Genomic DNA, 18,746 nt, shown 5'->3' with positions numbered 1-18,746 from the left:
CCCCTTCTCAAACACAAATATTTTCATATAATAAAAGCCTGTTTCCCCATGGTTATAACCCAGCCTCCCCTCCACCGACACCACCATTTTACAGGGGTTTACTGCGCGGACTTTTCCAAAGTCCCTACGCTTTATGTCTTTCTGGACCTTGTAGAGGTGAGGCGTCCCTCCGTGGGCTCAAGCCTGGCGAGGGGACAAGCAACACCCATTAGGATCCAACCCCGGCAGCCGGCGGCCCGAGCATGCGCTGAGAGTTTGTGCAGCTGGCCCTGGCTGCTGCCGCTGCCTCGTCCGGACTTGGCGAGGACTTGGGAGGGACAGCGGCGCTGGGAGGTGGCTTAGCAGAGACTTTCCAGCAACTGCTGCCCAGGACTCTTTTTTTTTTTTTTTCTTTTTCCCAGGAGGCGGCGACGGCGGCGGCGGGGGGAGAGGAAGAGAAGGAAGCGTCTCCAGTTTGAGTCTATGCAGCCCTTCGGCTCTCCGGGAGGAGCGTCCCTGCCCCGATGAGCCCCCGCCGTGCGTCCCCGACTGTCCCCCGGCGGGATTGGGCCACGGAGCACAGCGCCGACGGTGAGTGGCCGCGCGTCTCTCGTCTTTCCTGCCCGCTGTCCCGCCAGCCCGCCGGCGGCTGCCCTGGGCGCTGTGTGCTAAACTACTTAGAGGCTGGCTTTGGAGCTCCCCGCCGCCGGCGCTTCCCCCCGCGCCCTGCCGGGGGCGCGCGGCCGCGGTGGCGGGGCCGGTGACCGCGCTCGGCTTTGTGCTCCTCCGGCAGCTCGGAGCGCGAGGTCGCCGCAGCGGCGGGGGCCGGGGGAGGGGCACGTGAATGACTAACCCGGCGTCTGCACAGCTGCACCGGCCCTAATTCCCCTGCGCCCCGCCCCGCCCCCCCGCCCCAGGCTAATCCATCATTCCCGGGCCGAAACATCATTTCTCACGTTCTCCCAAAGAAACCCTAGTCGCCGGGCGGAATCCCAGCTCAGCGCTGCGCCCCCTCCAGTGCCCCGCGCTCAACTCGAGCTGCGGGATGGGGTGGGGGGTGCAGAGTTAGGGGGCCCAGGAACTGTCCTAATGAGAGCGACACTCGCACGCTCGGACTCGCCGGCGGCGCCTGTGACGTCCGAGGGGTAGTGTGGTTTCTAACCTTCAGGACAGTTCTGAGCAGAGCTGTCCCCAAGGAGAGGCATGGACTGAGGGAGGTTTTAAAGAGCGTCTCATCAGAATGCAGAGGACACCGCCGCGTGTCCCCTGAGAACCGGAATTTACTGTGTGCTTTCATTCATCCGGGGAGTCAGTCTTTTCTTTTCCCAGCAGGTGTTATCCGAAGCCGGTTTGGAACTTTTGAGAGTTTAGGTTACTGTTATAGCTTTAACAAATGATTTCGATGAAGCGATGTCTCGAATGAACTAGGCTTTGGATCAGACCCTGGATCCAGCTGAGGGCTGGCACAGGAGGGATGGGCTGGGGGTGGGGAGCGCGGTCATAAATCCCCTGTTCTCTCCCGCCCCTTCTAGATCGCTGCTGCTTTGCCCGTGGGGGTAGGATGTGGTGAAAGGATGGGGCTTCTCCCTCCCGGGGCTCACAATGGCCAGAGAAGACTCTGTGAAGTGCCTGCGCTGCCTGCTCTACGCGCTCAATCTGCTCTTTTGGGTAAGTCAAACAGTTGCACTGCACCAACAGGTGGGGACGGCTGGACTCGGTTTCCGACAGCCACCGCATAATACGCCAAAGGGCATGGCTAAGCATTAATTAATTACATAGGATCACGTCCTCTATTTCTCAGAGAAGTAAATTTTGACCTTAAAATGCCTTTGATCTAGCTCAAGTTCCATTTGTAATTAGAAAAAAGAAATCCACCCCTGGATACTAGTGGCAGTAAAATTAGACTTGAAGTTACTCTAGGGATATAAATAAATGCACGTGCTTGTGCTTGTGCTTGTAGATAAGAAAATTATGACATACTACTTAGGGAACTGCTTGTTTTCAGGAATTTCAGATAACTGTGTGAGCCATAAATTGTTTCCTTACATCATCCTAGCCTATAAAATCTGATTGGGGCAAGCAGTCTCACCATGTTTTTGTAGGAATTCATACCTAGATATCCTATCAGAAGACTGGGTACATTTTTCTAGGAGATTCCAAACAGTCTGAAAAGGTGGTTTCATGTAAGTATTTTTAAGTTGGCAAAGTTTTAAGGAATTTTGTTATGCTTTTGGAAAATCCCATAACCATTTAAGGAAATAAAATACATAAAATTTAACAAGCTCATGGAAATCTTTATGCCCTATGAGTTAGTGACTTTTTATGCTTTGCACCCAGGCATAAATTTTCATTAAGTGTTATTAATAATCACATTATTCTCATAAACTTATGAGGAAAATATAAAAATTAAAACTTTGAATTGCTTCAGGAAGCTGTCATGCTTAAGCAGACAATTTTTTTTCCAATTTTGTGTTCTATTAATAATTTATATTCAAAATGTTCTGTTAGAAAATTTAATACATAATTTATTTGGCTGACTGGCTGGCATTGACTAGCCTTTTTTATAGGCTGTTACATGTGGTCTCTGGAGGATCATACTTTGGTTGAATTACTCCTTATGGATGGCTCTATTTTAAGGTGACAAATTAAGGTTTGCTTCAGTGAGTAATCTGAAAGATATCTAAACTGGCAGCATTTTTTTCTCAACATCAAAATTAAAGCGTCGAGTAATTATAGTCACCACTTGGAAATGTAAAATCACTAGTTGATCTTATTGCAGTTTTTAATTCTAAAAATGTACATTTTTAAGTGGATCATTAAATTACCTGCTTAGCTATAAAGTATTAAGATTTCAAACTTTGTTTCTTTAAAATGTATAATTAGCACTCCTATTTACTTAGTTTTTCACTTTTCTACTTTATGCATTTTAATTATAGAATCATCACATTTTTATAACTAAAAGGGGATTTAAAGATGACCTGGTTGAACTTCCGTACTTTGTGGATGAGAAGACTAAGTGTAGGTTAGTGACTTGCCAGACAGTAAAGAGCCCAATGATGACAGTGCCAGGAGCAGAACTCCGCTTCCTTGTCCCTAAATAGTGACTTTACGTGGACGATTACTGAGTTCTGGACCTCGGAATTACTAGGATTTGTTGTTGCTGTCCAGCAAAGAATAATGCTTTGGAAAATTTCTTAATAATGTATATTATGAATTATTATAGGGGGGGAAATAACCCTAAATCATTTAACAAAAATCCTGCTCCTCTGAGTAATGAAATTTGCTTAAAAACACCTGTTCTTCAAACTCTTCCAGGGCTCTTTGTGTCTCCAAAGAATGTAAAGTGTTATTTCTTTGGTGTTATCCTGTGCTTCAGCATACTCACTTTCTGTGTGCGTGTTCTCATTTGTTTATTTAGTGAGATTGCTTCCCTCTTTCTCCAGCCCTCCTCTGCTCCTGCTAGCACATCCCCTCTAACAAAATAATCCATGTGAACCACCTAGTATGTGAACCCTCTGTATTTTTCTTTATTTCATACAAAGATATATTTACCCACACCTGTGCACATACACCCATTCATGTACATTCATAGGCACACTCAAAATATTTTTTGTTAAATTGTTTTTCTCATTGGGTTAGAGTCGCAGGAGTGGGATTGCTGCGTCAGAGGATATGTAATGACAACAGGAACAGAATAGCTAACATTTATGGAGTTCTTCTTATGTTTGCCAGGTGCATTTGGTGCCCCAGTTTCCTAGTCTGTAAAATAGGAGTGATAGTTCCTATTTTTTAGAGTTGCTGTGAGAATTAGAGTTAATGAATATAAAGCACTTGAACGGTGGCACTTAAGAAGTGCTATCTATGTAGCAGTAGCAGCAACAGTAGTACGTAGTAGTACTTGGAGCTGTTATTACTAGTACTACCATAATGATGCTCAAGTAGATTACCAGGAGGTGGATTGCTGAGTCAAAGGAATCTTTGTAGTAGTAATAGTAGTAATTGTTATTGTTGTGATTAATATTGCTACTACCTTTACCACTGCTATGCTTCTTTGACCCAGCAATCCTGTCCTGGGAATCTGTCCCCTAGAAATAAAAGCACCAATGCACCCCATCATATGTACACAAATATTTGCTGCCATGTTTTGGTTTTGTGGCACTTTTTAATTTTTGCCAATCTGAAAGGTTTAAAGTATTATCTCACTGTTACTTTATTTTTTACTTCCTCCACCACCGTTGGACATGAGCATCATTTTATATATTTTCAAATATATAATTTCTTTTCAGAATTCATGTTCATTAAATATTTCATATTTAGGGCCGGCCCCGTGGCTTAGCGGTTAAGTGCGCACGCTCTGCTACTGGCAGCCCGGGTTCGGATCCCGGGCGCACACCGACGCACCGCTTCTCCGGCCATGCTGAGGCCGCGACCCACATACAGCAACTAGAAGGATGTGCAGCCATGACATACAACTATTTACTGGGGCTTTGGGGGGAAAAAAAAATTTCATATTTACCATTCGGATTTGCCCTCTTCTTTGTCAATTTCATTTATCTGTTGCTATATAATAAACAAATTTTTATACGTTATTTTTAATAGAATTTTTTTCTAGAATTTTATATATTGTTTTATATTCTTCTGTTCTTTTAAAGCACCTACCTTTCTTGTCTTAGTTAAGGTTTCTTTTTCCATATGTGCTTTAACAGTGTTTTACACAATTAAGAATATCTGTCAGGGGCCGACCCTGTGGCGTAGCGGATAAAAGTTCCTGTGCTCTGCTTCGGTGACCCGGGATTTGCGGGTTCAGATCCCAGGCACGGACCTGTGCACTGCTTACCAAGCCGTGCTGTGGCGGTGTCCCATATAAAGTAGAGGAAGATGGGCACAGATGTTAGCCCAGGGCCGGTCTTCCTCAGCAAAAAGAGGAGGATTGGCATCGGATGTTAGCTCAGGGCTAATCTTCCTCACACACACAAATATATATATATATATATATATATATATATATATCTGTTGGGATTTCTTTTGGAATTGCATGCAATGTACATGCTAACTTTGGGAAAATTGGCATTTTTCTTTCGATGTTGAAGCAACGTTTGCAGATTTTATATTTCCTTACTGAGTCAGAAGCAGTTTTCAGCCTTGTGCTGTGCACATGCCTGGGCATCCTTACGCTGCCGTCTCAAATTCTCCTAAAAGCCCTTGAAAATAGTGGAGTTTTTTTAGGTAAAGAGAAGTTACTCAGAGAAGTTCAGTAACTTGCTAGTAAGTAGCAGAACAGGGCTTCAAAGTCCAATTTTTTTTTTCCCAAGTCTGGTAGAAGTTGTACTACTGGAAAGGGTGGTGAATTTATTTGTGGAGAAGTAAACATCCTCAGTAGGAAGGCATGAGCTGTCCACCTGCTCATTCCAGGTCCTCTAGAGCAGTGCTTCACGAGCCTCCACGTGTACAGGAATCACCTGGGCGTCTTGTGCAAGTGCAGCTTCTGATTCAGTATGTCTAGAGTTGGGCCTGAGAGTCTGCATTTCTGAAAAGCTCCTCTGTGGTGCTGATGCTGCTGGTCTGAGTGCTGCACCGCGAGGAGCAAGGCTTTAGTCCTTGCTTTTTGTTCTCACTGGAATTAGGAGCAGAACAAACCAGTGTGGCATATGAACCTCACTTCTTAAACCAGACTTCACATCCTGAGTGTGGAGAGAGAGATTGTTCTTGTCTCTGGTTTTGCAAGATTGGGAACCTGCCCTTGTTACCTGTGAGATCAAGAGCTGTAGCCTTTGACTCTTCAATCGGCATTTTAAATGGATTTTTTCCTGTCTATTTCTACTATACCGGTACCTTCTCCCCTTCTCTATCCCACAAGGATTTTAGGGAAAAGAAAAAGAAATCTTAATTGGGAAAACATGGAGGACTTATGCAATTTTGTTTTGCTGTTCTGGGAGTTAAAAATCAAACTGTGTGATTGTTTTTTAATTGGAAAAGTACATCTTGAGTATTTTTTTTTAAATATGAGGTGTAGATGTGTAAGAGGAAGCAACCCACAGCACATTCAAGATCACAAATGCACTGCATTCTCTTTGTTGCTATGGATCTGATCACCTTGATTTGCCGTCTGAGTGGTTCTTCCATGTTCTGAAGAAGCATGATCCCAGAGTAGCTGTGCTGGGGATGGCGGGCAGACACTGGGCCTTCTAGGTTTGTCATGAGTGTCATGGGTTTGTAATGGGACACCGTGCATGTGAGTAAACTGCCCCAAGAACTCTTTTGAGACCATGATTCACGTTCTGGCTATGATGGAGCAAGGAAATGGGTTATTTTTACATCAAATTTATCACACTTTTACTATTTAAATGGCATATTATTTAAATAAATGAAAGCTTCCCTCCATTCCAAAGACAGCTTCTATAGTTTTATGATATGAGTGTTTGCCTTTCTTAGCTGGTAATTTTCTGCTATTGGAAGTGTGGCTAAATACTGTTCTTTTTGGAAATTCCTGAAATTGGTGAACACAACATTCATCAAATATGTTTGCTTATTATTTTCTAAAAGTATAATATCTCATCTGTAGTTTTAAACACCCATTTGTCACCAGTAGATAAGAGCCGTTGTTTTTTACTTACCTTTACTAAAGATCAGCAATAGAGGGAAACTATGGCTGATTAAATATGAAAAGAAGCTTATAAAAGAAAGCCTTAAAAATGGACAGGAAATCTACTTTTGGGATGCATGCAAGGTAGATGAAAAAAACAGAAGGCTCAATGTTCTGTTTCTTTTTCTCTGGCCATCGGTAGCGAACTTTAGGTGTTTGACCCAGCAGACCCTGAAGGGGTTCTTGGCAAATAGACATTTGCATTCACATGGCATTTATATAGTCACGTTAAAATACTACTTTTTAAATTGATGCCCCCAACTTTATACTATGAAAGTCATTCTAGTTTTCTTTTACTCTTCCTATAGAATCGTGGAGAGCTCTCCAACAAATGTCAGTGCTTTTTAAAAATAAACTTTAATCTCAGGGGCAAAGCTGATACACTTTTTTTATACAGTGTGGCTCAGCTGAGCAAAGATGGGCCACTGCATGCTTTGTAAGGAATGCTTTTGGAGGAGAAAGGCATGGATGGTTCTTTGGAGCACATCCCTGCTGCTGATTGGAGCAGTAGACCCCTCACTCATCTGTCCCCCCTCAGAACAGTCACAAGCTGGGGCGCTGGGGATGTGGCGATGAAGTTTACTGCCGGACTGCCTAGAAACTGCAGCGTAGAATGAAGCATTTTGCCCTCCTTTGACCTGCAGTGCCTGTAGGGTGACCAGATAATTTGTCATGGAAATCAGGACCTTTTTGAGAGTGAAATGAAGGAGATGTCTCCACTAATAATTATGTCAGGTCAACACAGGCTTAAAGCGGACTCTGCTGGTCAGAGTGGGATGTATGGTCTCCCTGTCTACAGGGCAGCATGATGATCTATAAAAACTATTAATCAGAACAGCTCCAGGATGCTATTGACTTATTCAGCTCTAATTAATAGATGTTCATGCGTAAATGATGCCCACGAGTAATCTCCGGAACTCATTTCAGCCATCATTTCCGTTGCCTGTTCTTTCACAGTGTTTGCGAATAGTGTTATCTGTCTGCTCTCTTTTCTGCTGCTCGTCCCCTGGTAGAAGGGAAGCTGGTAACGCATGAACTGACCAAAAGGCTGAGGGGAGCAGTCGTGGGAACATGAAACAGACGTATTACTGGGAAGTACTGACACTGGGCTGCCAGCCTTCAAATAATCAAGAATTGATTTACCTTTATATTTCAATAAATAACAATTTGAAACCTTTTTTTCCCCCAAAAAAGGGAATTTTAAAAGTGTCTAGTCCAATTTCTGCATTTTCAAGATGAGCAAACAGAGGTTCTGAAAGTTTGAATTATTTGTCCGAGTTCTCTGTAGAGACAGAACTGTAACTAAGATCCTGATCTCTCTTCTGCATTCTGCTCTTTGCTAACAGATTTGACATAAAAAGGAAAGTTCAGGTACGTAGTTTTAGACATCTGTCAGCCTTGCACAGAAATGATTGTGTCACTGTCACCTTCTGTGAGACTATATATTATGTATGGCAGAGAGCTGAAGGATTTAAAAGTCTGTTTTTCGACTGTAACTTTACTATTTGATGGAAACTACAGGTATACATTTCATAATAAATTTAGAGAATGTGTGTACACATAAAATTCTGATTTAGAAAACAACTTGATTCAATACTTATTTTTACATAATTAGATTCAAGCAAAATCAGAATGTATCTCCAATACAGCAAATTTCATATTTATAAATATTTGTTGAGATCCAGCATTTTCTAAGTGTTTTGTAGAACAGAATCTGGCAAATGTCCTGCTAAGTTATATATTAAATATATTTCTATAAAGTAATACTTGTGTTATTTTCTAAATATTTCCTTGAGCTACAAATAATATTTTGCAAATTGGAGGAAATCTAAGGAGCTTGAAGCCTAGTAACATATGATAACTACAATGTTCCTAAGAATTTAATCATCATGAGTGACAGTTGATGAATTATTTTATTTTAATTTGGAAAATTAGCAGAAAATACCATTGTTAGTAAGGAGTACTGAATTGGCTTGCATAATTTGTCCTTCTAGATTTAATAGCATCAGGATAAGTTATTGTGGTAACCTAGTCTCATTTTAGCTTAATTTCTTGCTGTAGCATGCACTGTGTCATTTCTGTTATTATTTTCTTAATCCCACTGAGTAAAATCGCTCTTTGAGAATCAAACTGTTCTCACACATTTAGTGCGGCCAGAATTAATGTCATAATAAAAAAGCTGTTTATTCTCAGAGTTGCTTGTTTACTGTAAGATAAAGCTTTGTGCTGATATTACTTAGTTTGACTAGTGTTCTGTGCACAGCTGTGATGCTTGGGTAACTCCTGTGAAAAAAACAGTAGGGCCAAGTAGGGCAAAATTTGTAGTTTAAAGGACTTTTGAGAACGCTTAAGCCAGCTTCTGACCTGATATATAAATCTTTGATCTTGTAATTCAGCAAGCATCTCTCTACTGAAAAACTTCCAGTATAGAAAACTTAGTTAAACCTGTCTCCTAATTTTTGGTAAATATCTCTAATAGTTAGCTTTTATAGCAAGTTGAAATCATCTCCCTTTAATTTAATTGTTTTCTCGTTCATTCATCTGATATATATTAGGCCTCACTACTGGGCCTGGTACTCTGCTATGTGATGGGGCTCTGAGCAGTGGTCTGTGCCCTCTAGTGGAGTGAGATGGGTGGGTAAAAATAGGAAACAATAGATAGCTGCTCTGTGTGGTCTCTACAAGGGCATTGCTGTGAGTGAGCAGGGAGTTGGGAGAAAATCTTTAACTTCCAGCTGATATTTGAGCTGGTCTTTAAGGATAAGTCCATGTATTCATGACGATAGAAAGGCTGGGGCAGGATAGCCTTCGGGGCAGAGGGATCTGCATGGGCAAAGACAGAAAGACTTTGGGAGATCTCATGGTGCATTTTGAAGTGCAAGCAGGTTTTTTGTCATCTGTGTCTAGAATTGTGTGGGAAGGAGCTGGCAGGAAACAGGTTGAAGAGACTGGTTAAAGGGTGACTGAAGAGGGCCTCGTGTGCCCTGCTGAAGAGTTTAAACTGTTCTCTAGGAGAGAGTTGGGGGAAATGGAAGTGAGAGTTGGGGAGAAGCCGTAAGGAGCAGTTATTAGAGCTTTGTAAGCAGAAGAACTTGATCTCTGTTTTATAAAGCTAACTGAAGGACAAATTTGAGGTGGAGTCTGTGAGCTGGAGAGTGCTATGATAAGGTGATTGTGATTATCTGGCAAGAGCCTGAGGGCCTGAACCAGTCAGAAGTGCCAGGAAAGGGGGAGGAATTCACCAGACGTGTTGCAGGAACAATCTGTAGGACTTGAAAGTAATTAGTTGTAGGACTGAGGAAGAGGGAGAGGCTCAGGCTGCCTGCCAAGTTGCCAGTTTATGTGATTGAAGCCTTGATTATACCATTTACCGAGATAGAAAAAATAATGCAAGGGATATGTGGGCTTCCAGAGGAGCGGAGATGAGTTCAGGTTTAGAGACGCTGAAATTGACAATGGCCGTGAAAGTCCAGTAGGTAGCCACATCACAGAACTTCTTCTCTCGCCCATTTGTTAGACCTTCAATATCTGAAGACTCCATTTCTGAACTGATTTAGGAGTTGTCTAGTCTATTGAACTGATTGAGAAAGATTAAGAGAAAGTCCTGGGGGCAGAAGTGACTAGAGATTATATAGGTAATATAGATAAGAATCTTACTATGTATTTTTGTCATGTAAATCCTCTATGAAGTAGGACTTATTATTATAACATTTTAGATGTGAAGCAACTGTGGCTTAGGAAAGATTAAATGACGTGCCCCAAGTCATAGGGCTAAAAACGAGCAGAGCTGGAATTCAAAACAAGGCTTCTTAACCCAATGGCTTCTCATTGTCATCATGGTCAAGACTATAAGCCTTAAAATAACCTCTAAGACTCTGTGGGATCTGGCCCCTGCCTGGCTTTCCATTCTCACCACCAGCCAATTTCCCTTCCTTGAACCTATCATGCTGCCTTCCACCCTGGGACCTTTGCTGTTCTTTCTGACTGGAATGTTCTTTTCAACTTCCCTCTCCCTAATTAACTTGATAATTATCCTGCAGATCTCAGCATTCTTAGAGAAGTCCCTTTGACCCCATGGAATAGGTCAGGTACCCAAAAGGAGTTCTTATAACAATTTGTATTATTCCTTTCCAGTACTCATTACAATTTGCAGTTATACATTTGTACCTCTGATGAGTTGATTAATGTGTGTCCCCTTAGTTAATTTCACCATAGACTAGAGATGGTGTCTGTTACTGCCCGTCAGTGTATCTCCAGCACATAGTATAGTATCTGGCAAAGAGCAGCTGATCAATACATATATTTTGAGTGGAAGAATGACTTCAAAACCTATGCTCTTAACTGTCCTACCATACTAGAAATGTCTTGGAATATGACATTTAAAAGAAACACACATTTTTTTCTAATAAATGGAAGAACTGTGTATAATGACAACCACTGATAATATATTATACTAAATGAAGAATCTGATAATTTATTGACACCTCTCTCAGAGCTATGATATTGAAAATTGGCTAAACAGCCTGTAAGAAATTAGAGGATGGAGAAACCAAGATCAGTTATTACTTTGAAGAGTGATGAAGAGAGGAGAGAATTATTTATAACTGCAAAATAATTTGAGATAATTAAATAAAATAGCACATTAATGAACTTTCCTATCCCCCATGAAACTTACAAGGTATTTAAAGACTCACATATAGCCAAATAGAGAACACATAGCCTCAGATTTAATTAAGTAGTCCATGGTCCTCTGCTAGCCCTGTGTGTTTTAATAGCTTCTATTGTTGTTTAGATATCATTATTTAGGTCAACAGAACAGGAAACAACTGCCGTTGAAAAGATAGTTTATTATACTCACAGATCTCAGGAGAGGGAGTATGAGTTTCATCATGGAGGAGGGGTTGTGGGGGGCAAGAGAGGGAAGCACTGCGGTCCATCACAAGGCAGAGAGAGAGGTGGGGACTGGGCAAGTGTTTTCATTGTGGTTTCCGCCAGAAGGAATGGGCAAGGCAGGGTAAGTTGGTTTAGGATTGGCTAGTCTGAATAATTTCAGCAGGCTCTGGAGTATAGGGGCTGTCCCTAGTTGTGTGGCAACTGAACCTCGGGGTGATTAGGGCAGGTATAGAGTGGCCCGGAGTGAGAGAGCTCCATACAGAAGTTGGTTGAGGGCATGGGCTTCGGATTGGTTGGTTTGTATATGAAAATGAAAAGTGTGTCCTGTCCAGGGAGAAGGACTCCTCTCCAGGGTGGGTGGAAGGCAGACAACCAGGAAGGCAGGAGGCCAAGACAAGGTGACTCAGGCATATTATTGGTTTCTCTAGACCAAGGTTTTTCCAGCATGTGCATGTAGAACAGATATTAAAGCCGCAAGTTTACAGAAGCTAGAAGCATGGTTAATACACTGTGGCTGACCCACTGGGTAACTTTTATTAGATTTACAGTCTGTTCTTCATTCCCAACAGAAATGAGGATAATAACTGACCTAATTCTCCTCTGTACTGTTGTCCCAGGGTTCTTAACCTGACTTAGGCCATTGACTCCTGAATCCCCATTTGCCACAGAATATAGTTCAGATGTTCAGACCAAGCCTGCCCACTACAGACCACCTCGCCCTGCCTCCTTTTTTTAAAGGAACCCTGAATGCTACGCAGGCTAGACTCCTCACCGTCTGTGGAACTTACCATTCTTGTTTCTAAACTTGGAAGGCAGTTAGTGACTGAACCTAGGTCTCCAAAGCCCGAAGGCCTGGATTTAAATCTGCCAGTTAGGATCTGTGAGACCTTGAACAGGGTACTTCACTTTCCTGTGCTTCATAGTACTTTTTACACTTTATACTTGTCTGATTTATATATTTATTCCCTGTGTCCCTCAATAAGCTCTACAAAGGCTGGGATCTTGCTTCTCTTATTCATTGTCAAGTCTCTGAATCTTGCACAGACAATACAAGGCAGACAGTAGGCGTTGAGTAAATATTTGCAACCTAATGATGGACAAGTGAATTCACTAGGTGATTTTCCAAGCAAGTAGCCATGCTTCATGTTACATGAGGTCATAGAGCTCTACATGTGCGGCTTACTTTGGAGCCTTTATCCAGAAAGCATGTTTCATAACCACTGCTTGAGTCAGTGCAGACTCGTTCCTGTACATGCATTATATCAGCATTTACAGCTAAATCTGTAACACATAATGAGAATTGATGTTCACTAAGATGCCAGAAATTGTTAAAAATCAAGTTAAATTGAATTTCACTATGTTGTGTTAAAAAGATAAGTATAAGTCACGTTTTAGAAGGATTTCCATCAAAACAGGAAAAACCTTCAGAACTTAGGTTAACCTTCAGCTTTTAGAAAAGCTTCCTAGCAAGACTCTTTTTGAACATGTTCTAGATAGTTTCTTTCTTTCTTTCTTTCTTTTTTTTTTTTTTTTGCTGAGGAGGATTCGCCCTGAGCTAACATCTATGCCAGTCTTCCTCTATTTTGTATGTGGGTCGCTGCCACAGCACGGCTGCCAGTGAGAGGTGATCAGCTCTCTTTTGCTGATTGCACCCTTCTGGTGGCATTTAAAAAGTTTAAATCTATTTTCTGTATTTCCTATAACCTGATAGTTAGAGCTGGAGGCTTGATTAGATTCAGGTTTGACTTTGAAAATACTTTAAGGGTATCTCTGTGTACTTTCAATTGCATCACGTTGGGGGAGACATTATATCTGATTTTTCTCTTTTTATGATACTAAAATTAATCACTGGGTTCTGGTATTTTACGTCAGCCTGGTCTCTCCATTCTGAAAGTCCCCATCATCCTTTCACATAATGCAGTGGTTCTCAACCCCAACCACACATTAGAAAATCTGTGGAGCCTTTACACATTTCTGATGCCCAGGTCCCACTCCCAAGAATTGGTCCAGGGTGTACCTGAGCTCAGTAATTTTTGAGTCCTAGGTGATTCTGGTGTACAGATAGGACTGAGAACCACTGACCTGATAATTTTGGCAGCCATTGAGGGTCTTTGCCTAGAGGTCCATTATTTCAGAAAAGGTTCTTAAATAGTGATATTCTATCATGCTGTCTGCACACATTAGCAGAAATTCTTCTGTAAAAACTTTCATGAAGTCTTTGGTTCTCTCTTTAGTTTGTATAGGAAAGGTAGAATGAATACTGGATTCTTATCAGTTTTCTGAATAACGAGTTGACTATCCAACACCCTACAAAGGTGACCAGTGAGTTTTGTTTATGTATTATAATGAGTTCATAGATTTTAGCATATTTGATATGTTTCAAACCATTGCAATCCTTATTATTGCTACTGTTATTTTGATGTTCAAATTGTTTGAATTTTAGCCAGTGGAAGACTTTTCAAGTTAGCTCCTCTGACTTTTTTTGACATCAGTACTATTAGATTGCTTCCTTGCTTCTAAGTATGACAGCATGTTTTAGGCTCATCTTGTATGTTTGATAATTTAGTTGCTCTGTGGCCTCCTCATCTTGTGCAATTCCTGTCCTGAACCTGGAATCAGCCATTTAATACTTTAGCTATCTGTGTCCTATTTGGTGACGTTTTATTTAGTGGCTATGACATGATTACAAAACAGAATGGCAGATATTCATAGTACCAGTAAATTTCAACGGGTGGTAAATGGTACTTAGGAAAAAGCATAATGATTATATAATGAAAATCATTAATTTTTTTATTATTAATCCTGCAGAGAATGTTGCATAAATTCTTGGTAACCAATTGGTATTTTTTTCTCCCCAGTTAATGTCCATCAGTGTGTTGGCAGTTTCTGCTTGGATGAGGGACTACCTAAATAATGTTCTGACTTTAACTGCAGAAACAAGGTAGGCATTACAATCAATGACTGATTTTTCATCAAGTTTTCTCAGACACTGGTTTCTAAGTAACTTTGCCCTCAGTGGATTAGATGGGAGTGCTGTTCCATGATCATTTGGGAAGTTTTTCCTGCCCACGGCAGCCTCTGTTGCAGACACTTGCATTTTCTAGCGTTATCATTAAGGTGTGCCACTGGTCCTAGAGAACATTTCTGGGTGTAGTAATACTAGTCGCCTGTCCTCCCAACAGTGTGTCAGCCATGTCATATTTGTGTATAAAGGACAACAGAGCCACTTTTCTCTAAGAAAATCACTGCCAGCCTTCTTACAGGTTGATCCACTAACATTGCAAGGGGCAAATTACTTAACTTCTCTCAGCCTCGATTTCTTCATCTCTAAATAGGGATTGTAATATATACCACTGTGAAATGTCGTAAGGATGAACTGAGATACGTTTTTGTAAAGTCCTTAACACATTGGAGCTTAGCGATGGTAATTTTTGGTATCATTATTCTTCTTCTTACTATTATAGTTCTAGTTAATGATTTTTTTCAGTTTTCTAGCAAAAATATCTCTCTCCCATCCTCTTTCTTTGATATAGACCAATTTCCCATTACATGGCAGTCTTTTACATTTTAGGGAAGGATCAGTTTTCTGGGAGAAAGAAAGTTCTGTACATGCAGTCCTAGATCAGAGAAAAAGAGGGAGATTCTTCTCAGCTGGGGAATAGCAAAGGGTCCTGTGTGGTTTCCTCAGGCTAAGCCTTCAGAGCTAATAGTAGATTGACTTCTTATTGAGAACCCCTCTCTTATACTGTGTTTTAAATGGGTTGATGTAGGAATGCTACCACTTGTATAAAAAAACTAAACAAAATAAAACAAGCAAGCAAATTGGTGATAGCACAGTGATTTTGAAAATAGCAATATAGTCATCAGCTTTGAGGCATGATGATTTAAATAATTGTTGCACAAATCACACTTGTGTCTTACTATGTCTTGGGTACATTTTGATTATATTTTATTTATAATATGACATTATTGTTTTTCTTTCAGGGTAGAGGAGGCTGTCATCTTGACTTACTTTCCTGTGGTTCATCCGGTCATGATCGCTGTTTGCTGTTTCCTTATCATTGTGGGGATGTTAGGATACTGCGGAACAGTGAAAAGAAATCTCTTGCTTCTTGCATGGGTACAGTGTTTATATCTTCTCTTTATTATGGTTAAAACGACCAACCAGTAATGTATTATTTTTTCATCAGTGCACAAGATTACGTGCTTAGGGAACTGTGAAAGCAGTACTCTAATCTGTGGTAATTGTTCAACATCCTGTGAGAAGGGAAGCGTTCTTTCCATGAGAGATGATTTCAATACAAGTATTTGCTGTACTCAAACTATGAGGTGGGGAAATATGTACACTATTTAATTATTTCACTTAGGCTATGTGTTGACATTTTCATTTCAAAGTAGGAGTTCTGGTGTCATGGACTTTATTACTACTCAAACAGGACCCTCAGGACAGGAACTAAGTCATAATGGAACTCTCTTTCTCTCTCTTCTTTTTTTAAACAAACCCACCATGTGGAAATTCAGTTGGTGAGGTAGCAGACACACAACGCAATCCTGGCAGTACTTTTACATAGGTTAGTGGATATAAGTAAGTCTCAGTTTCTGTAACTTAGTGTTTTTTTTTTTAAATTCTGAAACAGTTGTAGATTACTTCTTAAATTCCCTTCAGCACTCAAATTCTATGATTACAAAATGTATGATTAGACTTTTAATTAAAAAATTAGCAAGCTCACTTTTAACCTTAAAAATTTGAGTCAATTAAAAATACAGCTTATGTATAGATTTTTTTGGAGCACACTGAGTATACAAAATGTTGCATGTTAGTGACACCAGCTAGTGAGGCTGCTAACATGTAATTGCAGACATATCAGACTCCTAAAAAATTAATTCATTGAGTATATTCCTTTCTTTGCAGTGGTTCTCAATGCTAGCTGTGCATTAATTTCTTGTAGGGAACTCAAAAAAAATTTTTAACGGTGTGCCGATATGCTGGATATCTGCGCACAAAAAAGCCCTGGTTTGTAGCATTTGAAGATTTCTGTGAGGTAAATACTCCCAGCACGGTCGATTTCAGGCTACCAACGTGGTATCACTGGATGCAGAGTTGGGGAGAGATGAACACAGATTGGCTCTCAGGAGCTGGCTTCTGCACACCAGTGCTTGACTGGCTCCCATCCCAAGCCAATTAAAACAGAATCTTAGGGGGAAGCTGAACTAAAGCTTTGAATTTCACAGGAACAACCTGTGTTAATGTATTACTTGGCTTCTTGGAAGATAACTTGTTAGGTCCATGATTGGAAAACAGAAAATAAACCACACTCAGAGAAGGGGAACATGCACGTTGTCTTCTCTCCACTTTGGTATACAGTGAAAAGGAGAATGGTGGAAGGAATTGGATGCTTATTTTGCAATTTAAGATATTTGGACAATAATTTAAACATAAACTAAAGAATTTACTTTATATGAAACCTATAGTTTAAAGAATGGATAAGGTATTTTAAACTTAAAGAAATCTCAGAATCCTTTTCTAAAACCACAGTCTTACAGTGATGTCCCATTTACACAACCAATTTAAGTATGACCGCCGTTCTTCCCCATCCTCCCAACTTGTATGACTCTGGATGATCCCTGGACTGTGGGATGGGGCGGTGTGGAATAGCATATTTCATGGAACCTCAAAGACTTTTAGGAACCCATTTTGCAAACCATTTATGCATTCCATTAGGCTCTTTGAATGCTAGTAAAGCAAGTTGACACAGAACAAAGTAATTTGGTCTCTAGAGGCAGGATGAATCATAGAGACTTGTACATGAGATGCTAGTATGTGAGGCTAGAAAGAGCTTTATGACGCAAAGGTGACATGGAGGACTGAGATTCTAAGGGTCACTAATTTGGTCATTCACTCATTCTTCAAATACTCATTGAGGACGTAGGCACTACTGGTTTTTGCCATCAGACCAGTGTGTGATAGACAGATGATTCCATTACTCCCTGATAAGACCTCTAATAGGGTTTACACTGGGTGCTCTGAGGTCAGAAAGGAGGAGCTCCAAACTCAGCCCTAAGGGGTCAGCCCCTCCTCTAGGAGGATGATAAGCGTAGGTTGATACAGCTTTATTCCCGCCCCCCGCCCCCTATGCTTGTGGGATGCCGTCTTTTTCACAAAGCAGCTTTTGGTGCACTGCTGTTCAGTGTGTCCCTCTTGGTTGCTCCTTCCCATTGACTGCCTGTTGCAGTTCATTTCCCATTCTCATGAGCCTCTCTGCTCATGGCAAGTTTCTAGGCCTTACTCTGTTTAGACCCAGCACAGCTTTTTCCCTTGCTAAAGAATGATCTGTGGTCTCAATTTCCAATTACTGGTCACTCATAACCAATCTGTATCTGATCTGCTTCTCAGGCAGTTTCTTCTCTGGCTTCCTTTCCATGGCCTTTTCCTTTCAACAGTTGCCAAGTCCTGTAAGTTCTGGTTCTACAATCTCAGGAGCCTGTCCTCTCTTTTCGACTCTTATTTGGAATGCCCAGGTTCAGGCTCTCCTGACTTCTTGCTGAAATGGTGCAGAGCTCCCTAACTAAACTTCCTGCCTTTGTTGTCTCCTTCTAATTTATCCAAAACCAATACTGCCAGGTTAGTATAGTGCAATGACGATCACTTTACTTCTCTGTTCCGAAAACTTGAAAGACTCCTGGTTGGGTAGTGAAGTATTTAGAGATGCCTCAGTCTTGCATCAAGCTCTTCTATAATCAAGGCTTCATCTGCCACTTTTAGCTTTCTTACCTACTTCATCATTCTCTGGTCAAACTGTATTTTTTGACCCTTGGACAAACTTTTCTTGCTCTGTTCTTCTCTGTTCTTCTTATTCTTGCTGTCCCTGTAGCTGGGACTTTCTTCTTAGTACTTTTGTTTCAATACTACCAGCCCATTAAGACTTGTCTGACATCCTGCCTCCTGAAATCATAATAATGACAAAGATGATGATAATCAGAGTAGTTAACATTTCTCAGGTGCTTATGCTGTAGAGATGTACATGAATTTTTTAATGAAGAGTTTTACATGAATTAATTAATTTTGTTCTCTCCACAATTCTAATGAGATAGATACCATTATTATTCCCACAATGTAGATGAGGAAATGAGGCACAGATTGGCTAAATGATTTGCTTAAGTTTGCATAGCTAGTAAATGGAGAATCTGGTACTCAGACCATGGCAGTCCAGTTCCAACAACATATTTGTAA

The 18,746-nt window shown here is 41.0% G+C and overlaps 1 protein-coding gene across 4 annotated transcripts in view; it reads left to right on the top strand.

Annotated features, from left to right (window-relative positions):
- The first annotated feature begins 283 nt into the window (after window positions 1–283).
- Window positions 284–18,746, top strand: part of TSPAN12 (tetraspanin 12) — a 63,531-nt gene continuing 45,068 nt past the window's right edge. The window contains exons 1-4 of one of the 4 annotated variants that reach the window (XM_058528998.1): window positions 284–570; window positions 1,512–1,647; window positions 14,374–14,456; window positions 15,500–15,635. In XM_058528998.1, coding sequence (XP_058384981.1) covers window positions 1,582–1,647; window positions 14,374–14,456; window positions 15,500–15,635 — 285 coding nt within the window. In that variant the 5' untranslated portion in view covers window positions 284–570; window positions 1,512–1,581. Of the gene's footprint in view, window positions 571–983; window positions 1,125–1,149; window positions 1,351–1,511; window positions 1,648–14,373; window positions 14,457–15,499; window positions 15,636–18,746 lie in introns of those variants that run through there. The other 3 variants (XM_058528985.1, XM_058528992.1, XM_058528994.1) reach the window with 3 other exon arrangements.

This window comes from Diceros bicornis, chromosome 3 (genome assembly GCF_020826845.1).
Source record: "Diceros bicornis minor isolate mBicDic1 chromosome 3, mDicBic1.mat.cur, whole genome shotgun sequence".
Classification (NCBI taxonomy): domain Eukaryota; kingdom Metazoa; phylum Chordata; class Mammalia; order Perissodactyla; family Rhinocerotidae; genus Diceros; species Diceros bicornis.
Note: the sequence above shows the minus strand (reverse complement) of the source record. Positions and strands in the feature narration are given on the sequence as shown.